The sequence below is a fragment of the Balearica regulorum genome, chromosome 1 (genome assembly GCF_011004875.1).
Source record: "Balearica regulorum gibbericeps isolate bBalReg1 chromosome 1, bBalReg1.pri, whole genome shotgun sequence".
In the NCBI taxonomy this organism is placed as follows: Eukaryota; Metazoa; Chordata; class Aves; order Gruiformes; family Gruidae; genus Balearica; species Balearica regulorum.
In genome coordinates, this window is record NC_046184.1 from 131,450,220 (window position 1) to 131,471,111 (window position 20,892).

At 42.8% G+C, this 20,892-nt stretch overlaps 1 protein-coding gene across 1 annotated transcript in view; it reads right to left on the bottom strand.

Annotated features, from left to right (window-relative positions):
- Positions 1-18,935, bottom strand: part of SMS (spermine synthase) — a 56,159-nt gene extending 37,224 nt beyond the window's left edge. The window contains exons 1-2 of the mRNA XM_075775240.1: positions 18,807-18,935; positions 403-523 (exon numbers count right to left, since the gene is read on the bottom strand). Coding sequence (XP_075631355.1) covers positions 403-523; positions 18,807-18,858 — 173 coding nt within the window. The 5' untranslated portion in view covers positions 18,859-18,935. The remainder of the gene's footprint in view (positions 1-402; positions 524-18,806) is intronic.
- Positions 18,936-20,892: the final 1,957 nt, after the last annotated feature.

A 20,892-nucleotide genomic window follows, 5' to 3' on the forward strand; every position in this document is an offset into this window, starting at 1 on the left:
GTTTAAAAGCACATACAAGACAAAGCTTTCATCATTCACATGCTAAGGTTAGATTTGAACAGAGATTCAATTGTCAGAAAAATTACAAATACGTAAACTGACTCAAGCTGTCTGTCCTGCATCTGGAAGGACTGGCCCCAAGATCAAGACACCATGCAATGTTACTGCATCGATACAGCCCAGATTGACCAATTCAACTGTTCTGATATCCCAACTGCAAGAGGACATACACAAGAGTATCAACAGTATTCTGCTTTATTTTAGTTGCTTTGCACACAAGGCTGTTAAAAGAACAGTTTGCCCTGCCTGCACCCCAGGAAATCCAATACAGGAAGAAAGAAATATTCATAAGGGAGGACAGTGGGTACATAATCTATAGAAAGGAAAAGAAAATCCACTCACCTGCCATTTTTTTTAATGTAGGTTGCTAAGTAGCCATGGTCTTCCCAGTTATGAACTGTTTCTGTCATTCCCTGCTCCTGAAAAATGGGCTGTAGAGCTTTAAGAACAGCATTGCAATCAGCTGCAAGATTAAGGGAGAAAAAATAATCAGTAAGGATTTTCCACTCAAATCAGTTTCTTTTTTTTTTTGAGGCTAAACAGTTTTTGCTGGCAGCCTGGAATACTTTGAGTTCCATCTGAACAACAGCTTTCATGTACCTTCTCCCCTCTACTGCTCCATCCCCAGAGATATTCCTCAGTTGCATGGGGATCCAAACAATTTTCTTTTAAATCAGTCTTTACCCCTGAGCAAAAGTGTTCATCTGCAATGGATGTAGTAAGAGTACTTACTATGGCCACTTTTGGTCACCTAAGCTATCACAATGCAAGCAAGTCCTTACTCCTGTAATTACTTTTTAAATCACAAAAACAGACAAACAACAATCCCAGAAAGAAACCACAGCACTGACAAGAAACTTAGTAGTTTCCCTGTCTTACAGCTTTAGATTTTTTTCAAATGCATTGAAAAACTAGACAGGGAGAACTACCCTATCCACTCTGCCCTACAGAAACATCCTTTTTCTAACATCTAAGACAGATCAGGCCTCCAATTGAAATCTTCATGATGCTATGGAAAAGACCTCTCAATTCAGAACACCACACAAAAATTCACTTGGAAATAACTAAGTTACTCTGGTAATTATCTTCAAAAGCAAGCTGATTATTTCTCCATAAAGTTATTTCTTCAGTCAGAATGTGCTTTAGAAGCCTCAAGTTTGCTGTACACATTTAAAAAACATAACAAAACTAATCTTCATTACAACTATTTTAGATGCTCTATTCAGATAAGTGTTCCAAAAACAAGTTGCAAGTTTTGTCAGTTGATTTGGAAATTGATAAGGCAAGTTAGTGGAAAATGCTGGTAAAGCTCCACTTACCAGAACAGGAACTAAACTAGAAAGGCTGTCACATCAGTGTCCATGAGGAGACGTACAAAATGTTAGTTTACAGGCTGTCCTAGTGGGCAAGTATCATCATTTTTGCTTCACAAACACAAAACTAAGCCACTACAGTCATGCAGTATGTCAATAATGCAACCAGGATTTAAACTTTACCAGAGAAATCACCTGGCACAACTATGTTATGAAGGCACAGTTTATAACCGAATGCTTCAGTACTGACACACTGTCCTCCCTGCCCCAAGAGTTATTCCCAAGGTAGTTATTTTTGTTCACTCCCCCCAAACACACATACCTTGGAAACCAGTAAGTGTAGCCTGCAGACATCAGTGATAGTTTCCAGGATGTTACTGATTTGTACATGCTTCAAACAAATTAACAAAAAAATCTGTACTAAGTAAATAAAAAAAATTCAGGTCATCTATCATCTCTACACAACTCCACAGCAGACAAAGCTGAAAACCTGATTACTTGAAACATATGTTTGCCCATCTGTAAAGCCTGGACTCAATTATCCCTTCATATTTTAACCACACAGAAATAATAGTTAAAGCATTTACTTTAATTTTCTTCACAAGACAAGAGGAGCAAGCCAATTCCTCAATATCTTGCCAAAGATATTTAATAGAAAGGCCTTGCTTCTTATTGCTCATATTATTTGATCTTAATAAATATTTACTTTTCACCTTCTGACTCACTCATTAATTCCCCATGTTGCAAATTATGGGGAAATAGAACTAAAGTTCTGTTGGACAAGAGCAAATGATTTAATTGCTGACTCCTAAGTTATTGAGGGTAAAAAGCATCAATAGTGCTACTGAGGAAACACCCCACACAGTCCACTATCACTATGAAATTTTTTTCCTTCTGTGCCCTTCTGTCAAAATCTGCATTGTTTGTACCAGGTAGATCTTTATACTTATCTAGCATCAGGCAGATAATCATGGCACAGGCAATAATTAAAGCTCAGAGCACAGTTTATCTGCCCAGTAACCATGGTTACAGTAGTACTAAGTGGACCAACAATCAAGCCACCATGTTTTTTGGACATCAAAAGCATTAAAGAAGTGCGGCCATAGTTCTTAAACTCATTCCAGTCTCTGCAGCTTTGCACTGGGAAGGGAACTTTGCACTACTCACTTTAAACCTGCAGCTTCTTGTACACATTAGCACTCTTTTTGGGGACAGGAGCAGCTGCTCCAAAGTCAGCACATTCACAAAGAATTTTTGTCGCTGCAGACATGCAGTCCCCTCTTCTTGCTTAAGATTTGTTTCCTTGCCCCACTACCTTCTGCCTCATCTTTTACAAAGCCCACGCTCACTTTCTTCCCTTACTTATTTCTTATGTCACCACCAGAATATTAAACAAGAATTCAGTTTAATAATGTATACCATACTCTCCTAGCTCAGCAAATTAGTGTGAAACCCAAACTGAACTAGTACGTAACTAATCCCCAGACCACTTCACTTCTGCAGCTCCTGCAAGATAGTGAAGTAGTAAGATGGAGAACAGACTCTAGAAAAACTGAAGTGCTCATACCACATTTAGCCCATCTGCTTTCAACAGCTTCAAGGATTCCTGCTAGGTGTGTCTTGGCAGAGACTGCAGGACAAATCATCAGATATTTTTCTGCTCTATGAACATACTAATCCCTCACAAGCTGTTCATCATTCAGCAACACTTCTTTGCAAACCAGCCAAGCACAAGCTTGACTGAGTTCTTCCTATTATGCGATTAACTTTAGGAAATTAAAACAACAACAACATGCTCTTTCATGAGGTCTCCTTTTGGTTATACCACACAAGATTTGCCTTGGAGGGCTAATTAATTCTCCAAAGTTGGGAGACTCCTTTTCAAAATGTTTGAGGCATCAGTGGTTGCTTGAAGGCATCAGGAAGTTTCAGCTATCTCAGGATCTCTCACCCAAATCTACTTGCCACCACCTTACTCCAAGCTCAGATATGCTGTACCAAGCATTGATAAGCAAAAAGGACAATGGTGATTAGAAGAGTAGGAACACCTTGAATCTACATCAACATGTTAATTCAAATAGTCATTAATTTTTTTGTTATTCAGGAACAAAGGAAACAAACTCTGGTTACCAAGCATGAAATACTGTTGTAAGTATTTTATAATTATTTGCCAGAAGGCATAAAAAGGCCCAGAGTTTCAACTCTAGAGAACAGAAACAAAAACACTGTGCATAAGTTTTAAGATACATATCTCTCAAGAGAGTTAATGCCCAGGTAAGCCAGACAGTTCTGAAATCCCAGCACCCTTAATGAGATTATTTGCAGCATTGCAGACATTCCTCTGAAATTTTAGCAGTGAAGAAGCCATTGTTTGACAGTCATCTGAACACAAGCACAGTTCAGTTACTGTAAGCATCTACTCTGGCCTCATGCGTAACACTGGCGAGTTTCACCCAGATACTCCCAACACTGAGCTCAGTAATCTGCTATTGAGCCAGAACACTTTTAGAGAGAGTCTGGTTTAAGACCTCCTCATACCAGAGGATTGACAAAATCTTAGTAAGCTATGGGAACAAATTGACTCATTTGAAAATATTCATCCTCATTTCTGACTTCAAATTTTTCTTACTCTGATTTTTAATCATTTCCTGTAGCAAGCAAGAACATAACACAACCAAAACTATAGCACACAAAGTACTTCTGTAAGCTTCTGCATCTCCAATGTATTACCCCCCCTCAATAGCTACACTTTCAATACAGAAAGGTGAAAAAAATCAAGTGCTTCATTAAGAATACATTAAAAAGTTAGTGTACATTAGGAGTTAAAATGCAGAATATGCTAATAAACAGCAACCTGAACAACTGGCAGATTGTTTCAGTTCAGGGGTTAGGTTGAAAGGGACCCTCAGGTTAGGGTTGGAAGGGACCTCAAAGATCATCTAGTTCCAACCCCCCTGCTGCAGGCAGGGACACCCTCCACTAGACCACATTGCCCAAAGCCCCATCCAACCTGGCCTTGAACACTGCCAGGAAGGGGGCATCCACAGCTTCTCTGGGCAGCCTGTTCCAGTGCCTCACCACTCTAACAGTAAAGAATTTCTTTCTAACATCTCATCTAAATCGACCCTCCTTCTGCTTGAGCCCATTACCCCTTGTCCTGTCACTATACTCCCTGATCAACAGTCCCTCACCATGTTTCCATTTCACATGTCACAGATCTCCTTTAGGCACCAAAACAAATAGAGAAATAATAATAATAAAGGAAGGAGACAAAAGTCACCACAGTTTATGGAAAGCCAACAGCCTCATCCTACTAGCTCCCCTTCTCTCCCATACATGAAAGCATACAGCAGTACATAATAATTTGCAGGTAACTGGTTATCCTTTAGTCATCAACTCCTACATGGCAATCATCTTAAAGCTTGAAAACTTAAGAATTATCCTCCTTTTGTCCTGCTTAAAAGCATTTGCCTGCATGGAAAATGAGTGCAGAGCACTCTAGTGTTTGAAACAGACTATCCTAAGGATGTTCCACAGAAATATCATAGGCTCAACTAAGAGTTCAGAATGACAGCTTACCTAAACTGGTCCTCCTCCTTCAACCACCACTACAAAATAAACTCACAGCTCACAAGAATGAAAGGACCCCCCTTCCAAGCACACCCTAAAACCCCTGCTTTCACTACTCCCCAGGACAAAGACACTAGCTTTTGCCTGACATGTTAATAGGTGCAAATGAAAAACAACTGGATTTAGCTACACTCAGTAGTATATACCTCCTGGGTATTAAGTTTGGAATTCTCCTGTCAGAACCTCCACACACAGAAAGAATCCTTTGTTTTGTCCTTGTCAGCTCTGCAAAAGCAGAACAGCAGGAAGCAGAAGTCTACACTAAAATTATTTCTACACTAAAATTATTCCTTTCAATCAATTTACACCTGTGACAGCCAACCTCATCACGTTGACTTATAAACTCAGCAAATCATGAATGGCACAAGGCTTAAAAAGGGGTAACAGGTGGAAATAGTAATTTACTATTCACCCATGCATGAGAAAACAGATCATCAAGTTTCCCTGTACATTTACTGAATGTCAGTATTCTGTATCAGAGAAGGTTAAGAGCAGAAGGCTGCTTTTTCCTAAAGAGTTTCCACATAATTTGTCCCCCACACTCCTACTCTGAGGACTTCCAGCTACATAGTGAATACAGGTAAATCTGTATACTGTGCCACAACAGCAAGTGCATGAACTTGCCAGCACACCCAGTCAATATAAGTCTCCCATTGCATCCAAGTGTCCTTCTGGAAATTATGGGTAAAACAATCATGAGTCAAAATGAGCTCTCAAAGTATTAACGAATTCAACCTCCATTCTTCCCCTGCACCACCACCACCTTTTTATCAGTTCAGACTGCCAAGAGGAATACACACAAAACACACCCACATGAGGTCACAAGCCTCTTTGCCAGACACTGGAAGTCTTTAATGCAGCATTTGCCACGTTTCTGAGACCATAATAGTTTTTCCCCTTATACCCATCTAAATACTCTATGTTACTTTTGCAATAATCACCTCTCCTCTTTCAATGTTCTTCACAAGTTAATGCAACCTGCCTCTTCCCTCCCCACACACATTCCACCTGTGGGTGACTACCAACCACCTTTTCCCCAAAGCATCCAACCAACTAGGGACTGAACTCCACGTTTTTTTTCTGCATTAACCGATGCCAAGCTAAAACTGCACTGTCACCAACCAGAGCACTTTCTTTACCCTCCCTCCCCCCACCACCCCAGTCAAGCCTGGCACATGAGCACAGAGGGCTTTGGATACTTCTCACACCACCAACTCACGTGTATTTTAAGAGCTAGTGCTGACATAAAAAGGAGTGAGAGGGAAGTGTGGAAAAGTGCTTAGTGCAATAATGTGACCATACCCTGAGCAAGCCTGTAGTTCACCTGAGGTCTGATTTTCCCACATAAAATCAATTCTGTGTACAACCCTCTAGCACAGCCATGTCAGATAGCTACCACAGAACAGCAGAGGCTGGAAGGGTCCTCTGGAGATTGTCTCATCCAACCCCCTGCTCAGAGCAGGCTGCTTAAGAAAAAGCTGACTGCTTGTGGCCCTGTCTTGGCAGACTGAGACTCCACTACCTCTGTGGGTAACCTGTTGCAGCATTCAACCACCCTTCACATGGAAAATTATCTTCTTCAGATCAAGTTTCATGTGTTTCAATTTGTGCCCAATGCCTCTTATCCTGTCACACAGAGCACCACTGAGGCAAGTCCAGTTCTGCCTTCTCTACTCCTCTCAAATATTTATACTATATATATATCTGATATGTCATTTAGGGACATGGTTTAGTGGTGGACTTGGTAGTGTTAGGTTAACAGTCAGGCTTGATCTTAAGGATCTGTTCCAACCTAGATTATCCTACATGGTTAAGAACCCCCTGAGCCTTCTCTACTCCAGGCTGAGCAGTCCCAGCTCATCCAACCTCTCCTTGCGTGACAGATGCTCCAGTCCTTTAATCATGCTCACAGCCCTACATTGGGCCTACTCCAGTAGGACCAACCCATTTTTGTCTTGGGGAGCCCAGCACTGGATCCAGCACTCCAGATATGACTCACCAGTGCTGAATTGAGGGGAAGGATCACTATGTTTAAAGCTAAGCTGTTCCTAGCCTTTACCTGTGTATGGGGTCATTCTTCCCAGGTATAAGACTGGGCATTTGGTTGAACTTCATTGGGTTCCTGCAGGCCAGGAATGTGTACACGTAAGCAATCACTGCTTCCAGTTTTGTGTCATCTGCAAGCTTGCTGAAGATGCACTCTGTCCCAACATCCAAGTCATTAATGAAGACATTAAAGTGCATTGGCCCCGCTATCTACCCCTCCTTGATACACTACCACTGACTAGCCTCCAGGTGGACTTTTTGTTGCTGATCACAACCTTTTGGGCTCAGCAGTTCAGTTTTCAATACACCTCATTGTGGATTTCTCTATCCTGTACTTCAGCACTTTGTCCATTAAGATGTTATTGGAAACACTGTGGAAAGCGCTGCTAAAGTCTAGATAAAAAGCAACCACTACTCTTCCCTCCTCCATCAAGCCAGTCTTTTGACCACAGAATGCTATCAGGTGGGTCAGGGATTTACAAACGGGAGATCATGCATGTCAACTACACCCAAACACTTCCTAGTCCTCAACAGGTTTGGAAATAGTTTCCAAGACTTACTCCATCACTCTCCCAGGTATCAAGATAAAGTTGACTAGCCTATAGTTCCCTGGATCTTTCTTCTTACCCTTTTGAAGACAGGAGTGATACCGATTGTCTTTCGGTCTCAAATTCTTCACTCAGATGCACTGAAAATCATTGCAGGGTCACCTCTACAAGGAACCTGGTCCTGGGTAGAGTACCACATACCTTCCACAATCTACACCTACCTTCTTCCCTCATGTTCCCCACATGTAAGAATCTCCCAAAGTTGACTTGTCTTCCCTCCACCACTCACCTGAAGGAGGTCTGTGGAAGCACAGCTTCAGACAAAGGAATGCAAAGGGAAAAAAAGTAAAGTTGAAATAGCTTTTCTAAGACCACCTTTAAAAAGCTGAACTTTCTTGTAGTTTCAGAAACACTACTATAAACTTTAGCAGTAACAGTGACCAAAGTAACACAAAACACATAGGGGTTTTCAGACAGCACTAGCACACAAACATGTTTCTTAAGATGCTCATACAGTCATGTATTATCTTTATGGAATAAATACCTTAAATCTTTATATTAATGGTGGAGACTTGGACAAAGAATAAAGCTACACAGTCACTTTTCCCTAGCCCTTCCTACACAAAAATAAAAATTCAAGTGAAGGGTACACAAACAGCATGTTAATACTTAAACTGCTAAGCAAAAATTCAGCCAAAAGTGACTGCACGGACAGTAAACACGAATGGCTGTGCTTGAACTTCTGCAAGCAGTGCAAAGTGCATGTGTATATAGAAACAAAAACGTAACTCCCAAAGATGCAGTCTGTTTACTTTATGTTATTTAAAGGTCAGTAACATAATATCACCTTTTCCCACATCTTCCTTTGAGCCCTGATAAAGAGAGGTTTTTCTTTTTCAGTTCTTTCACAAAAGCAGGGTAAGATTCCCTAATCACAGGATCAAGCACGTAAGACTAATCTGAAACAGTGTTACACAAAACAGCCAATCTTAACTGTAAGGTCAATTTTGTAAGGTATCTTATTTGAAATTCACCACAGGAAAACAGCAGGTTTGACATTGGAGTACAAATGATATGGCACTTATTGGCAGCATTTAAAAGCCAATATTCCATTTCCATCTAGTCTAAGACAAAAACTTCTTTTTGAAAAGGTTAAATAGTGAACTTCTGCTACAAGAACAGATAATGCAGTTACAAGATTTTATTATTTCAGTACATTCAATCACAAAACACCACAACATGGAGTTTAATTGAATCAGTGAGAACAGAACATAAGGTTTACTGGACTATATCACAGCATCCCCACTCTATATCAGTCTCCCATGAATTTAGTCAAACACCCATTTAAATAAGTAGAGAATGCTAACAAGGTTGGGCAGTTTTATTTCTCATCATGTAAGATCTCTTGTACAAATGCCTTCTTAGAGATAAGAATCCTTGTAACAAGGAGTTTTTCGTACTCTAACATGACCTTTGCTGCACATCGAACCTACAGCAGAAACTGAGAACTATTAGTATAAAAAGGATTCAAGTATACAACTACTTTTTTATCATTCCTTAAGTGCATGCCACATACCTGACAGCATTGGCCATTCTTCATCTATTGCAGTTTGGTGTTAATGACTATGCTTTTCAATGCTTTTGGAATAGAGCAGAGGCATGCAACTTAGGAAAAGAATACAGCAGAGAAGATCAGAGTAAAGGGGCAGAATGAACAGACCAAAAAAACCACCACAGATTGTACCAGTTGCACAAAACACTTCTGTTTTACTCTCCTCCCCTTACCAGGACAGCAACCCTTCAGGTGAGCCAAACTGCAAAGTGAAACATCAAAATAAAACTATGCTCTCATGCTTTAGATGTAAAGCTAGTCACTAAGCCAATGCGTTACCTAAACAAATAATTTTCTTGCTTGAATAAAGCAAGCACATAGCACATATGAAGATAAGTAGACTAGCAAGTCTCTTCAAGCACAAATGGAGACCCATGACTGCAACATACATATTAAAAGAACCAGAAGAAAACATTCACTACCCATTTAGAGCTTCACACTTGAAGACTAACTTTAGATTAGCTGTTAACATGACAGTGCTTATTCATGAATTTTAGAACCAGGGGCCACATTTTTCCACTGTCAGCCTACAGACTAACTTCCCAATTAATATATTCTTGAATTCTAGGAGAAGATCAGAGCTTTACTGAAGGCATTTTGCATTAAGAGCACTCAGGAAAGATAAATCCTACTGACCAGTTGAAGACATAAGTCTATCTGGATCTAACCGTCATCTATCTGGATGATGGTTACACATACAGCCACACACTTGTGTACAGATTATTTTGAGTCATACAGACTGACTCAAAGGCTTAAAACAGATCACTTAAGTGAGGCAGCTCAGTTTTATTAAACTTTTACTAAAATATATTATTACATGTAGTCATCTCCAAAACTCTGCCACCCAGAATCTCTACCCACTCATTAGACAAGCAACAGAAGACAGAGTTGAGGAGGACAGCTGGTATACATGGCCTCTGCATTATGCCATGGCCCTGCAGAGATACCTGTAGGAGCCAGGATGCATTGTCCACAGAAGCCTCTCTGAAAATCTGTACCAGTGCAAAGAGATAAGCAATCCAAACACAGCCATTAGGCTACAGGAGAGCTCCATTATGAGCATCATTAATAAAACACCCAGAGACAGGAAAATAAACCTTTCACTGTAACAGTGGCTGACTACAGAAAACCTAGCAAAATCAAGGATGAAATACTTGCAGCATGCCCAAATCTGAAACTACTTGAAAGAATGAAGGCAAAGGATCACCATCTAGATTCTACCTTGATTTTATTTGCATAAATATTTGATTACCATTTGATATGACTGAGGAGTTACTTGCAGAGTCAAGCACACTTCTCCTGGCTTGTTTACTGCACAAATACAGGGTTCCTGCTTGTGGATTCATCAACACCCAAAGGCTCACTCCTGATGATTGAACACAACACACTAGCAAAGTTTAAAAAGAACACACCACAGTGACCTATAGAGGAGTTTTTCCTTGATAGTTTTCGCAAGACTTCAAGAATCCTCTCATTGCCGCTGGAAGCACTTGAGGGACCATTTGCACCTGGCTATTAATGTTTTTCAGTTAGGTAGGGAGACCCCAAATAAGTTTAAGACACCAAGCATGCCAAATTCTAACAGCCAGGACAACTCTGAAGGAGAAACTATTTAAGTAGTACCCCTTCAAAAACAAAGTCAGAAAGAGGATAAAAGCAACAAAGAACTACCAGGTCACAGTAATCACATGCAGAGTTAAAGAATGTCTAAAAAGTCTCTCCCATTCACTTTGACATTTACAAATTATTTCTTTCTGTATTTTTTAAGATACATGCTTTAGAAGTAGTTTTCCTATACTTGGGATCTAATTACAGCTAGTTATGATGTGACATCCTGTTATGGTTAACAACTTTTAAAATGCTGTCTTCTGGAACAGTGCACAACAGCTCACCAGAAGTCCTGCCACTGTCCAGTAACTCTGGGAGAAAAACTATTTATAGAATGCCAGTCACTGTTACTTGTGGAGGCCTATAAGTCACATTGCTGTTTAATAATCACACAAAAGTTTAGTTAAGAAAAAAAAAAAAACTTTTAACTTCTTTCCTTTCCCTGATTGCTACTTCACCCTGTAACATTCTTAGAGGTTTTTCCACTTCATACAAATTCACTGTTCTTTAACACAGAAGCAATATTTGCTCAGAGACAGACACCTGAAATATCTGTCACACTCTTGTGGACAACCCACAAACAGTATCTTTTACCTTTTAAACATATATGTCTCACAACAGACTCTTTCAGACTTGCTGCTTTGTCAAGGTTAGTTTTGCTACTGAAAGACAGCATTTCATTAAACTTCTTGCAACACTTCATCCCAACAGATTACCAGAACTGAGCAGTAAGCAAAGAGGTAAGCCAAAGGCATTTGCAAACCAACGTTCTCATACATAAGTTTTGGCATACGACCTTTACACAGAGTATTTATGCACTCGGAAAACTTAATTTATATAATTTGTAGCTTGAGCCTTAATATCAACAAATGTTTCAATGCCTCAGCTCCACTAACTTCATTTGTCTCTCTCAGTAATGCATAAACTGAAGTCCATCAACTGGTATGTGAAGACTGTTCACATTTTAAAAATCATCACCTGTTGAAATATCAGCAGCACTTCCATCCAAAAAAGCAGTGACAGCATACATTGTAACAGAACTTCAGCATGCCCAAATACCAGCTCTCCTGTTCATTTACATCTCTCAAGCCACTTTCATCACCTGGTACCTGACCATCTTCTAGAAATGTATTAAGCAAAATGATTAGTACTTGTCATATGTACTTTTCTCTCCTCCCAAGGATTTTAGTATTAAAAAGGCATGAACAGAGAAGTGTACCTGAAACAGGAAATGCTAATGTGTCAAAAGCAGTCTATTTCCTGCAGAAATTCATTCCACAGCCTCAAACCAGACCCTCATGCCAATCATCTCCCATTTCATTAATCTTCACCTTTCCAGGTGACAGTTCCCTCAACATTGCTTGCTCAGACATGAAAACTTGACATCATGCTGAAGAATCAGATAATATTTTCAGAGTTCCATTCATAGAGCATTTTAATCTTCAAAACTGTAAACCAACAAAAGCAGGGAATGAGTTCACAGCAGTCCTTACTACTAAAAATGGAAAGCTATGAATTCATGTATTAACACCTCCTGACAAGCCTCATTTGTGTGGTGACACACAGCAGGCCAGTTCTTGGTCCAGGCCTGTCAGAACTAGACTGTGGAGACCTGCAGGGCTCTGCTCAGAACAGCCCAGCCAAGAGCACAGGCTGAGCGAACACCACTCACAGAGGCTGCTAAGGGAACACAATTAAAACAGACCCATTCCTGTGTTTGCAGCTGCAAGCTAGCTGCAAACACACCTTTAGTAAGGTTGATAAGAGTCACAAGCTCCAGAGGCACTTACTCAAGTCCTGTTTAGTCTTTATTTACATGGTCTACAGATCATAGTCAAGCAGTCAGATTTCGGTAACATACCATAAATCAATATGGTAAAGAAAACAGATAAGCATATCATCCATGTTATCACTGTAATCAGATGTTTCAGCACTTCAGACAACCCAATACTTGACAGAACCAGTCAAATTGAGCTACAAGGCTCAGAGATACTATTCTCCCCACAGTATGTTCAAATACACTTAATGTGTTTTTACTGCTAACTGCAGCCAGCTCCCTTCATAGAAGCAGAATCTGCCTCACAAGAAAAAATAAAGCCCTAGCATCTCTATTGTATTAGGCAACAAGAACACCCATTACAGAGAATATTAATTTTAAAATAACTCTATAGCCAATCACTTGAAGGTTTTATTGATGAGTTTTTCATTTGTAATCTTAGAAACTGCCAAGTATTTAGTATTAGTTTAAGCCTTTCTCCTTCATACATAAGATTCTGACTTACGAGTGGAAAAACTCTACAAGAGACACTAAGATGCTGGTGCCAGTCACATCTTCCTGCTCTCTCTGGTATTTCCACACTTAGTACAGGATGAACCATGACTCAACAGCTAGAACTGCTGATTATCTGCTTATTAAACCAAACCAGCACCAATTCCAAATTGTCTTTACTACAGCAGGATACAGCTCAACACACGAGCTGCTGAACTCATGGAGTTTTCACTTTTTCACAGTTAGAAACTTGGGTAGATGTTTCAGAGATGGTAGAGAGGAAAAGCCAATACAGCAGCCCTCCTCATCATTTAGTTTTCTTGAACACTCCTGTTTCTGTGAGATTGTCCCCTCAGAAAGGCATTTTTCTAATTAGTCCTTAAAGTAAGGAAACTCAATGACAAGGCTTGAAAGGGATGAAGAACTAAAAGCCTGTCAACTCTTTCTCCCCACCAAAAGTTTAGATAAGCACAGCAAAGAACAAGCACATGAAATTTTGGTCCTGCTCTATGAAGAGCATTAAGACTTCCAATAAAAACAAAGACAAGAATCAAAATATTAGCTTAACTGCATGCAAGTCAAATATTTAACAATTCAATAGCCTAAGTAAAAACTTCAATACTGAAAGGACATTTACTAGAGTAACTTGGAACATCTTATAATCAAGATTCTTTCAGGACACATGTATGAGCAGTTAGTTATACTTTTAAGGATGTCAAACACTGAAGTATATCATGCAGTATTATTAAACAGCTGTAAAGAAGAAAAAGGATGTGAGGTTATTTAAGTCTTTACACCCTTGACTGTATACTAAAGCGTCACCTGACAGCATTCTTGTCTGCTTAGAAGTGTGCCAAAAGTCTAAGATATGGGATTGCCAGTGGAGTTAATGGCACTTTCTTACACTGCAATGGATGCTTCAGCTGAGACATTTTATGCATTTTTAATTAACCTGTAAAACAGCTAGCACCTCCCCTTGAAAAACCTCCAAAAGAAAAAGCTTGTAAGACAATTTTATCTCCAATAAGTGCAGTTATGCAGCAAGATGCTAACCAAAGTATAGTTTTTGCAAGTCAAATTCAATACACATGACTCCGTTAGATTTTGTGGGGAAAAATCTATTAGTAAAGAATACCTCTTGATATTTCATCAACATCCAACAACACTTAGACAAGTACTGTAGACAGCCATTTTTATTTACGTGTAATTCCTACTGATGACAGGCCTGATTTTCCCACCAAATTTTTCCCCTACACACAGGGTCAGAATTGAGCAGTGGACCCTGCAGACAAGAACAAAGCCACTGACAGAGGGCCTAAAGAGGAAGGTTCAGCCCACAAAAGGTCATTCCCTCTTCTTTCAATCTCCATGAAAACATTCATTTGAAGAATAACAGACCCTTTACACATGCATGTCCACTTATCCTTTTTCTTAAATGCCCAAGCATTGCCTGGATAGGGTTGTAGTGCAGGTAGTCCCACTGTGTGCCAATTCACCCAGTTTCATAAGAATTTCTTTCAGTAACTGTCAGCTCAGGTAAATCACTGCTCTCCTCCACCAGCTCACTCATCTGTGCCCGGGCCCTGAATGTTGTCAGTACAGCTGTTAGCACAGCTGTACAATACCAAACAGCAAACTTTAAGACAGTTTAAAATAATTTTCCAACAAGTTCTTACCCTTTCAAAGCAGCTTTCTGAAGCAAGGAAAAATGTCTCAAGAGAGTCTCCATACTATCTTCCCATCCCTCATTACAGTAACTTGAAGAACATTAATCATTTCAACATTCAACAACCAAGAAAACTAAGCTTATACAACACATTCATGCATGGATGGAAACACTCCCATGTATGAGCATATTTACAACATACAGTAATCTAAACTCAATTCTGCAAAGGTATAAGGCATCAAGCATCTGCATACTTTCATAATAAAGTCCTTAAACTAAATAACTTGAGGAGTCTCAAATTCCTCATTTCTGATTGACTAACAAAAATGCCATTAGCCCACAAGTGAAAGGCATGACTAAAGCCTTCAATGCCCCAATTACAGAAGGTGAGCCATCCACGTCCATTTTCATAAATGAGGGGTTTGTCAAAGCACTCTTATTTTAGGATAGGGAACACTATACTGTCTGCTTATCTCAGGCCACAGATGAGCAAGATACTTCTGTTCAAAGGACTAAGCTCTACAGTTGCTACTTTAATCAGCTCTTGAGGAGACCATTACAGAAAGTCAGATTGTGTTATCCAGCTATCAAAACATTCATCCCACATAACTAACTGCCTATTATTATTTTTAAAAATTGATGGATGATGCATAATTAGAGAAGGTATAGTTACGGAAACAGACAGAAGGGCCTTTTTTTCTTTTGCTCAAATTGTAGATTTTGTAGTGCATTAAAAAAATGAAAAGTTTGAAGAAATTTGACAGGTTTTAGTAGAGGTACATGGCTTCATTTATGTCATGCAGCCCCATTCCCAAAATAGTATTATGCTCCTTCCCCTCCCCCCCCCCGCCCCAATCTCAAACCAACACAAAAGAACTTGTTTTCTCCCTTAAGTCCCTACAAATATGTTTTCATTGACATTGCTAGCATCTCTCAATACCTCCAAAAACCATTAACATTACAGAAGGGATGACAATAAACACTAAGAAATGCCTACTATTCCACTTATCTTTCTCAAGATCCTTGCTGAGCGCACATTTTAATCCTGAAGAATGTACATGACATACACCACAGTCCAATATCCCAAGAGAACTGGACTGCCTGAAGAAAACAGGGCTGCTATTGAAGGGGTTTGGCATGTGCCAAGTCAGCCAGCCAGCGGGAATGATCCACCGGAATCTACACCATTCTGCAGCACAAGCAGTTGCTAGCTAATAGCTGCACAAGTATTAACACATGACAAAATCCCACCTTCCTAACACAGAGCTGTCCCCTCCAGATCCTTTCTCTGACATCCAAAGACAGGGTCCCTCCTCTACTCCAAGAACCTCAAAAGAGCGAGGATGAGGACAAGCCACACACAGAGCACATACAAGAACAGATCCCAGAAGAATGTTAGTATCTCCGAAACACTATCCCATGCCTTATAGTCACGTTCAATCTTGATGCTGGATGATAACAGTGTAGTCTTTCTTCCCTTCAGGATTAAGAGAACAATGGATAGCTACTGGGTTAAATGGGAACCATGTTAAAATTACTTCATCAACCATATATAACAACTCTCATATATAAGCAGATTCTTGAAGAAAGACACCATAACCATGTACAGTTATTGCAAGATGCATTGCAATGAAACAAACTATTGAACAAACTTGCTCTCATAGACAGGTCTTACCTTCATACAAGCTGTAAAATTTAACAGCTATATTAATACTACCAAAATACATATTTGTCCAAAACTGAGGACACAGCTAATGTTTTGAGGAATAAGGAGTGTGCATTTACCAGGAAGTTCAGATTCTGCATTCTCCAGAATACAAGCATAAAGATGCAACAGCTTCAGTTGAGATGTAGAGATAACATGTTATCACCACAAGATCAGGTGGTCAAAATTCACACATCTCATTTTACTAAGTGCCATTTCATGGCATTCCAGAACATTCAGAAGTTCTATTGCCCATGTAACTTACCGCAAAAACCTCAACTAGTTGATGATCCATGATTCAGCATTAAACTCCTTCAACACAAACTACAAACATAAATTCACCAATTTTTCTTCTATAGACAACTCTATCCTTTGGGTCATAAGCACTAGATAAGAGGAAAAACTCCACATAAGTACAAGCCAACTTCAGAGCTCTCATGGGTGGAAGAAAGTTCTTCACATCTCACTGAAGATGTCTATTGTGCCGAAACAAACATAAGGGGAAAAAGGCTTCTTCCCTCCTTTGATCTACACAGCAACACTTCCACAGTTGGTACATCCTCCCATCCCCATCTTGATTAGGGAAAGATCTAAACACTTTTGAAGAAAGTAAAGGGAAACGGAATAGAAAACCTACCCGCAAGCAAGGCGAAAGGTCATTACCACACTTTTTAATTAATGGGGTAGTTCTTATATCTTAGAGCAGCTAATATACCTGTGGCTTACTTTCAATACATCTAGTCCTACTCTTTCCCCTGGCAATTCTGACTCTTCTGCAGAAGCCAGTTACTGATGTAACCCTTGAATCCATGATACTTCAGGGAACTAAAGAGGCAAAGAGGTCATTGTGGGGGCTGGGTAGTATCCACACGAAAAAAACCCCCACGCTTTTAGACTGGTTTAGCTTCCTAATTCTGCTTGTGCTAGATCAGTCAAGCACAAGGTGTAAAGAAAATGGCAGGACTCTCATTTACTACTAGGTCACCACTAAAGTAGCTGAGCTGCATCATAAAAATCTCACTGTAAAATGGAAACTGGAAGACTTTTTCCATGAAACACTGTAGAATATCCTACAGTACGCTGTTTCAGAACAACTCCACTAATACCTTCCCCTTCTCCGCTCCTGCCTCTCCAAAGTGCAAACGCAGCAATGCTACGACAGGGACAGCACGAAGCAAAGCCCCTGGGGTTAGAAACCTCTCTCTCAAATCAAGCTATTGATAAATTTCATTTGTAGATGCAGGGAACTTCCTTCACACCTCTCTCCCTCCAAAAAGGGAAGTAAGAAGAAAGGGGGACGGACACAGGCGGCCAGACGCCTGGAGGCACGCCGGCCGGAGACGGCCTGCCCCGGGGGGGGTGCGCGGAGCGGGAAGGCCAGCCCGAGCTGGCGGCCCTGCTCAGCATTCACCGGCTTCGCTTTGGCGCCCGTGGCAGCTCCCCCCCGCCAGCCCCCATTAAGCCTTTGCACCCATCTCGGCCGTTGAGAAACGTGGTGGTTTCCTCGCTTTCTGGCTCGAACATGCCCCCTACAGATAACTACGGAGTAAAGCTCCGAAACAGCCGGTGGCTCATCCAAAGCCGAGTTTCATCACTAATCACTTCCTTCGCGCTCTCGCGACGAGGTTAAAGCACCGAAGTGACAAGACGCTCACGCATTGTACTCGCACCTTGCTCTGCGGGAATTACGAGCCCGTTTCATCGCCCCACCTGAACCGCGGTGCGCGGGCAGCACTAACCGAGGCGGGCTTCGCGGGGAGCCCTAGCCCGGCCGCTCGGAAACAGCCAGGCCCACCCTCCCTCCCGCCAGGCCCGCGGCGCAGCACCTCCCGCCCGCCCGCTTCCCCCTGCCACCCGCGGGGAAAGACCGCCCTGACTGCCGGCCGGAGCCCACCGTGGACACCGGCCGGGGCGGGGGCACCTGCACCGACACCCCCCCCGCCCCGTCCCTGCACCGCCGCCGAGCCCCGAGCCGCGCTGCCCCCACCGCGGGGCGGCCTCACTGCACGGCGGGCTCAGGGCAGGAGGCCGCAGCGGGCCGCCCGCCTGCTCGGGGCGGGTGCGGCGGCGCAGCGGTCCCGGGGAGCGCGGGGGCACCTGCCCGCTGGCGAAGGCGGATACCGAGGGGGAGACACGGGCCACACGAGCGGGCAGGGCGCGCCAGAGGGAAGCCCAGGGGAAGGGGCGCCTGCGTGGGGCCTGTCGGGCGGGCTGCCGCTTCCTCGGCGGCGACAGGGGCGAGGGGAGGCGGGGCGCGACACACCGCCAAGCCGGGGGGAGGTGGGGGTGTTGGTAAGGAAAGAAGGGACGCGCCCCCCTCCCTCTCCTCTTTCCCGCCGCAGCGGTTACCTGTGGCGCCGAGCAGGAAGTCCAGGGTGCTGTGCCGCGCTGCTGCTGCCATAGTGAGGTAGAGCCCTGTGCCATGCCTGGAGGCGGCGGCAGCGGCGCGGGGAGTGCGGCGGGGGAGCCTATATGCGCGCGGGGGCTGCAGCGGCGCCGCGGCGGTAGGCGCGCGCGCCGCGCGGGGCGGGGCAATGGCGGCGGGGCGGGAGGGTAGCGGCGGTTGGCGGCCTCGCGGCCGGCGGGAGGGAAGCGGGGAGGGTCGGCGGCGGGCGGCGCGGGAGCGAGGCCGGCGGCCGCGAGAGGAACGGGCGCCGCGAGGGAGGCGTTTGCCTGCGGGGTCTGGCGCCGGCCGGGCTCGCGGCACCCCACGGGACCCCGGGAGCTCGGCGGGGAGGGCACAGCGGCCGCTGCGGCGCAACCGCCCCTCCCCGATGGCTGCGGCGGTCGGTGCCTGCGCCTCCCGCCCCGCCGGCTCCCGCCTCAGGACCCCGGGGCCGGGGCTGGTCAGTACGCCCGAAAAATACCCCAGCGAGCCCAAATTTGCTTTTAAGATTCAGTTCACCGCCAACTGCCCCCCCCCCCGAGAGAATCCCTCAGCGGTGTCCTAGCGCTGGGGCCGCGCGTCGTCTTGCAGCAGCAATGCCGGCCTCGGCGTTGGGGCTGCGGAGCCGCCGCAGGGGTGCTCGTCACCCGCTGCCCTTGCTGGGCAGGGAGCGGGGTGCTCTCTGCCCCCGCGGCTTCGGGGCGACCGTCAGCAGAGAATCCTTAAAGCCTTTCATTTCAAGGCATTATTTCTCATATAAAGGATAACTGTAAAATAGCCTGCTGAAGCCACAAATGGCATAAGCCACGTGTAGTTACAAACCCAGAAAAATACCATCTAGACGTAGTTAATGATAGGGCTGATGTTTAACTTTGTCGGTTATGACAAGTTTTGCCAGCTCTTGGTTCCTTTAATTTCTTTGCAGGATTGAGATCGAATCTGCACAGCACCATGGCATCAGTGATTTCATGTGATTCCACAATTAAAAGAAGTAATCATCATCGTGTAATCTACTGTGCTACCATGATTATTTCTGTAAGTTGCGATAATGTTCTTTCAGTGCAAGCTTACGGCATCCTTGTTTTGAACGGTACAGCTCCACACGTGCATCCTGAGCAAAGCAGAAACTTTCACTGGAGATATGCATCAAAAGATTCCTAGGCGTCTGCAGGTCTGTAGGAACTACAGTTTTGTCAGCTGGTGTTCATTTGACACCGTTGATCCGTGAGAGACTTTTTTTTTTCATGGTTAATTAGCCAAAGCATAGGGCTTTGCACATTCCCATTAAACATCTTTGATCACATCCTTAATGTTACAGGGGATTACATAGTTCTGTTTGGGTAGACTGGGTATCCTTGTTGCCATTTCACCAGGAATTCTGCTTTTACTTAGTGCCATGCCCTGTTGTTTTTTTTTTTAACCAGAATCAATGGTTCATTGCAGCCATCTCTGATCTCTGCTGTTTTTTTCAGACATGCATCTGCCACAAGACAGCCAGGAAAATCCCTGTGCTTTATGATCTCTTAGGTGTCTCACCTTTGCTTGTGGCAGCTGCAGTTGTTTCAGTTACCTGGTTACATAAAGGAGATTACTGGATTGTTTTTTGCAGTCTTAAACTTCAGTGGCAGCAAGGAACTAACCAATGCCTTTTGTTCAGTTCAACCTATTACATTATCTTTCCATTGTGGAATGGTCGGAAGAAGGTAATAGTGATGTTGTCACCTAAGTACCTTCAATTGTATTTGTTCCTACGTGCCAGGTGCCTAGCTAAATTATGCCCTTATATACACGTGAGCAGCTTTGCTGGCTTTACAGAAAAAAAAAAAAAAGGAGCACCAGTTTGTAATGCAAGTCTTTTCCTGGCATTAATTTTGCGATTTAAGGCTGACCATTCCAGACTGGCACTTGAAGTGGGGTGGAGCGTCATCTTTTTAATTAAATTTGCTACGGAAATTAGAAACAGAACAAACTTGTCATCTTACCATGGATGGGAATTTTATGGATAGTACTGGACTTGAACTGCAGAGCTGAAAAGGCTAATGAATTATT